Source organism: Orycteropus afer, unplaced genomic scaffold (assembly GCF_000298275.1).
Source record: "Orycteropus afer afer isolate SDZICR_OR568_19922 unplaced genomic scaffold, OryAfe1.0 scaffold00022, whole genome shotgun sequence".
Taxonomy (NCBI): Eukaryota; Metazoa; Chordata; class Mammalia; order Tubulidentata; family Orycteropodidae; genus Orycteropus; species Orycteropus afer.
In genome coordinates, this window is record NW_006921609.1 from 9550790 (window position 1) to 9556522 (window position 5733).

The 5733-nt window shown below is 33.9% G+C and overlaps 1 protein-coding gene across 1 annotated transcript in view; it reads left to right on the top strand.

Moving 5' to 3' along the window:
• Positions 1–5733, top strand: part of LIPI (lipase I) — a 68681-nt gene that overhangs the window by 17789 nt on the left and 45159 nt on the right. Inside the window, exons 5-6 of the mRNA XM_007934914.1 lie at positions 2798–2887; positions 4270–4332. Of these exons, the coding sequence (XP_007933105.1) occupies positions 2798–2887; positions 4270–4332 (153 nt within the window). The remainder of the gene's footprint in view (positions 1–2797; positions 2888–4269; positions 4333–5733) is intronic.

Here is a 5733-nt window from a genome sequence, read left to right on the forward strand (position 1 = left end):
TTTTTTTTTTTTTTTTAAATGTCCTATTACACAGCAATTCCAATCTTAGGTATATTATCAACAGAAATGCCTTCACATATGCATTAATATATGTGTTTAAGAATGTCTATAGTATTAACACATGTTAGCCCCAAATCAGAAACAATACAGGTGTCCGTGAAAAGAACACTGGATAAATAAGTTGTAGTAGGTTCATACAATCAAATTCCATATAGCAATGAAAATGAATTAACTACATTGAAATGTAACAATGTGGATTAATATCACTACCATACTAATAATCAAAAGAAATCAGACACAAAATAATATTTATAGTAAAAATTAATTTATATGTATTTCCAAAGTGAGAAAATCATAACTATAGTGTTTTGGGAAAATCCTTAAAAGATAAAGAATAGTGAGAAATGATTTTGTTTTAAAGAAAGGATAACTTATATTTAGAGAAAATAGAGAAACTAATGATAGATAAGGGCACACTAAAGACTTCTAGGTACTATTGTTTTTATTTCTTGACTAGAGTGTGGTAGTTATATGGCTATTTGCCTTATAATAATTAATCTATACCTTTATGTTGTATGTCACTTTCTGTATGGATGTTATATTTTATAATAAAAAGAAAATTAAAAGGTCATATCTGCGCTTCCCATCCTTCTTGGAACCAAGAGAATGAATGACCTAAGCAGATCAAGTTGCCCTATCCCTTTCAAGGGAAATGACATACCTGGGTCAAGGGCTGCTTGTAAGTTAATAATAAATGTCTTTTGCTTCCCTTGATTGCTAAGAAGTCTTCTTGGTTTGATTCTACTTTCATAGTAAGTTGGAGAAAATTATGGCTCCAAATCAGGAACTCCTATTCTTGGAACCCCATATTAAGTTCAGATGTGAGGAAATTTCACAGAACTCCAAAACTGTTAGACTTCTAGCATATTCCAGAGACTTTCATTGATTAAATTCCATACATAAAGTAGATAAGATAAAAAGGGGGTTTGGTTAGTATACTCTGACTACTGTCACAATCAAATCATATGCACATTTCCCTGAATTCTAGGATGTTCTAATGAAGTCATATAAGTTCTCTGTCTTTCCTTGTATGCTAAACATCCTCTCCTGTAAATACATACCCAATGTTCTCATGTCCCTCTAATACTTCACAATCTGTTATGATGCTCCATTACATTTTAGAACTAAGTTATTGCATCTTAATCCTTAATGTCTGACTGAAGTGTTTATTATGTTAAATCTATTTCTTATCCCTCTCAAGAATTCATTATGCTGTAGAACAATTATTATGCTCCAAGCACCAGGATTTTATACCTAATCACAGTGTGGAGTATTGTGAGCTTGCCACCTCCTTCCATTCTAAAGACTTCTTTAGGTTATAGACTCTAGATTAGTAAAGTACCTGAATTTGTTTTCACCAGTACTACAAGGATCTATAAGATCTATATTAAACCCAAAATAATTGCCATTGAGTCAATTCCAACTCATAGCAACCCTATAAGAAAGGACCAAGTTTGCCTATACAGTTTCCAAGGAAATCTGGTGGCATAGTGGTTAAAGCATTCAGCTGCTAACCAAAAGATTGTCAATTGAAATCCATCAGGTCTTCTGTGGGAGAAATATGAAGCAGTCTGATTCCATAAAGATTTACAGCCTTTGAAACCCTGTGAAGCAGTTCTACTCTGTCCTAAAGAGTCACTATGACTTGGATTCAATGGCAGTGGGTTTCATAATCTTTAGGAAAGAAGACTGCCACATCTTTCTCCCACTGAGTGGATGGTGGGTTTGAACTGCCAAACTTTTGGTCAGCAGCTGAGCACCTAAGTCACTGTGTCACCAGAGCTCTTCTACAAGATCTATAAAAACCCTTAAATCATAGCTATAGCTTTCATCTCACTCCAGCATATTCTTTAGATTTTTTGTAGTTAGTGAATATAGTTCCAGCTAGTCCTAGGCGTTATCATCTAGAATGAAAGCAAATCATCACAGTGTCCTAAAAGGTCCTATGTAACTTGGCTATAATTCCTTCTACTCTCCTCTTACACATTCTGCTGCTACCTGGCTTCTTTAAATACTCTGGGCATGCTTACAGAGATAACCACCTGGTTCCCTGCCTCATATTCTTCAGGCCTTTGCTAACTCTTACCTCCTAATTAACTGACTTCAAAATACAATTTATCACTCTCAGATACTTCCTGTCCCCTTATTCTGTTCTTAGGTTGTGCAAATAGTTAAATACTTTGCTACAAACAAAAAGATTGGTGGCTCAAACCAATCCAGAAGTGCCTCATAATAAAGGCCTGATGATCTACTTTGAAAAGATCACAAACTTTGAAAACACAATGGAGCACATGGGTTCACTATGAGTTGGAATTGAATCAATGGAAAATAGTTTGTTGCTGGTTATTTTGTTGGCTTTACCCTACTTAGCTTTTCTTCAGAGCACTTACTACACTTTTACTTGTTTGTTATCTGCCTCGCTTCACTAGGATTTGATTTCCACGAGAACAAGGATTTTTGCTCTATCTTTTTCATTTATATATTCATAGCACAAAGAAATGTGATTGGCCTGTAATGAGTCATGGATAAGTATGTTTAATTAATTCAATATAATTATAATGAGGAATTAATTTTAAGGATTAATATCAGGAAACTCATTTTTTTCAATAGCTCTTATTTTTAATTTAAATTTTATAAGGATGAATTTCAATGGATTTTTTAAATTTTGTTTTATACATGTGCAGTGTACCTGATTATATAAACTTTGTAATTTTTGGATGTTTTTCTTTTTTTTCAGGTTTAGGCATTAAAGAGCCTTTGGGACATATAGATTTTTATCCCAATGGAGGGAAAAAACAACCTGGTTGTCCTAAATCTATTTTTTCAGGTATTCCAATAGTATTTTGAATAAATTACATATGATTCAAAATTACAAAATAAAATGAATATATTTTGCCCTCTTAATCTTTGGGCAATATTTTGATCTCATCTTCAGTGCCCATGATTCAGAATGGTTTAATAATGGTGTAATTTGACTCTTATTATTTAATAAATTTTACCAGTAGATATCCCATTTGGTTATAGATGAGACCTGTTACAGTTTTAGAGCATCATTTTAAACATTAGGAGAATTTACAAGGTATTGAAGAAGCATGAGCAGCTAAAGTATGGCATAACACAAGTTAAATCTTAGGATTTACCTTAATGTTGCCATGAGTCAGAGGCAAGTTGAGGGCAACTGACAACAATAACAATAAATCACATTAGTACAGTACCAACACTTAAGGATTTATAAACTCTTGACATTTAGTTGTCTTGCACAGACAGATAGTTGGGCAACAGTTTCAAGTGTACAATTAGGCTCACTTCAGAACCATAGCAAGAAATATTCTTAGAGTCACAGTGGCAATTGGTCAAGTAACCCAGGATTAAAGTCTTCTGTAACTATAGAAGTTTGGTCAAGGGAATGAGGATCTGGGATGTTGGGAAGAGCAAGGAACATAATAAAGTTTTCATTTCACCAAGTTTTTTTTTCATCTCTGACATTGGATAAAATATTAGGGGTGTGGGATCAGAATGGAGAGATACATGTCCTAATGTTCAAACATCAACATGTTAAGTATACATATTTACATTAACATGTATGTTGTTGTTATGTGCCGTGGAGTAGGACCTGACTCATAGCAACCCCTCCTTGGATTGCCGAGGCAGTATCACTACGGAAGTAGATTGCCCAACCTTCCTTCCAAAGAGTGGCTGGTGGGTTTGAACTGCCAGCCTTCTGGTTAGCAGTCAAGTGCCTTAGGCACTATGCTACCAGAGCTCTTATTAACATGTACAAGTATATGTTAACATTAACATATACATGTTGTGTTCAGTAGCACGGTATTTGTAGAGTTTGTTAAATTGTTGAATTTAAAAATCTTTGCTGTGGAAATTTTTCTTTAGAAAAACATTGTAAATCCAATGTAAAAGACAGGCTAAATTTAATTTTTCAATTGTATGATTTGTTTAGTTGCTTGAAATAAAATGGTATATTGTAGTGAACACTTTGCTATTCATAAGGTACACAGTATTTATAAGAACATATCTTTAATTTTTCACTAATGGTGTTGAAATTGAATTAATCATCTATAGTTATTTTGCTTGATTTTAATACTTAAGGGATTGAATTTTTTAAATGCGACCATCAGAGAGCAGTTTACTTGTTCATGGCATCTTTGGAAACACACTGCAACTTTATTTCATTTCCTTGTCCTTCATACAAAGATTACAAGACTGGTTTATGTGTGAACTGTGATGACTTTAAGAAACTATCATGTCCTAGACTAGGTAAGAGATTGTTATAATTGCTAAAATTATTTGTGAAAATGTACTAACTGTATTAGTATTTTCTGCTGGATGCTGAACTATGCTTTCATTATCCTAATGAAAAATGTTAGCATTTTGTGGAAAAATATTTGTACAGATGTGGAACAACTAGAGTAAATAGCTGCTTTCCTACAAAATATTTTAGGACATTTATTGAGAGAAACTTGGTCACCTGCATTTTAATACTCAATATACTGGGCAAATTTGGTAACCCCATAGGGATTCCTGTTCAATAAACAAAAGGATTTCATTATTATCTATCTTTATTTTCTCTTGAGAGGGAGACTTACGCTTTCTTGGAAGAACTTAGATTTTTTAATTTTTATTTTTTAATATGAAGTCTTAGGGGCAAGGAAAGAGATAGAAATCATAGTCTGCTATTTATTTTCTATCAGCAAGTAAATATGAATCAGACATTGGCCACACCTTCTAAATCAATAAAGCTCAGTGAGAGCAATTAAGCATTTCAGCTTCTTATAACTGAAGCCTGCCAGTGGGAAATTACAGAGAAAAAAGAACTTGCATAAAAATGGAATGTTAAAGCTGGAAGGAATCTCAGAGGTTGTTTGTTCAGGATTCTCCAAAGAGAATACCAGATTCAAGCGTTTCATGAGCATAGCATGTTAACATCTGGTCAGTATAATAAAAGGATCTGCCAGAAGTGTTTCTAAAACCACAGGGGCTGGAGAAAGTGGGCAGCAATTCCAAAGGCTGAATTAAGCCATATGCTACTAGTTTTCCTCAGCAGGGATTTTATACTCACATACATGGAGACTGTTTAGGAGAGGCGTGCACTATGCAGACTTGACCAATTCATTTTCCTATAGACCCTTTGTGTTCACACAACATCTTGTGGGATTAGATACCTCAAACTTCATGTTGGTGTTTATTTTTCCAGTTGTATTACTTTCACATATAAATGAGAGAATTGTGACATAGTCAATGAATATATAGATTGCTTAAGGGCACAAATGAGAACTAGATTTAAGCTTCCAAATTCCCAATTCAGTATTCTTTTTACTATATTAAAATATCAAACTTGGAGGCAGCAATGTGGAAAAAGAAACATATATAAGATGGTAAACATCTGAGCTATATATATATATATGTGTGTGTGTGTGTGTGTATATATAAATACTCTAAACTCCAAACTCACTGCTGTCCAATTGTTTCCGACTAATAGTGACCCTCCTTGGATTTCTGAGGTGGTGTCTCTACCTCAGTAGATTGCCCAATCTTCCTTCCAAGGTGTGGCTGGTGGGTTTGAATTGACAGCCTTCTAGTTAGCAGTCAAATGCCTTAGGCACAATGCCACAAGATCTGCTGCATATATACATACACATTTTTAATTTTCTCCTTTAT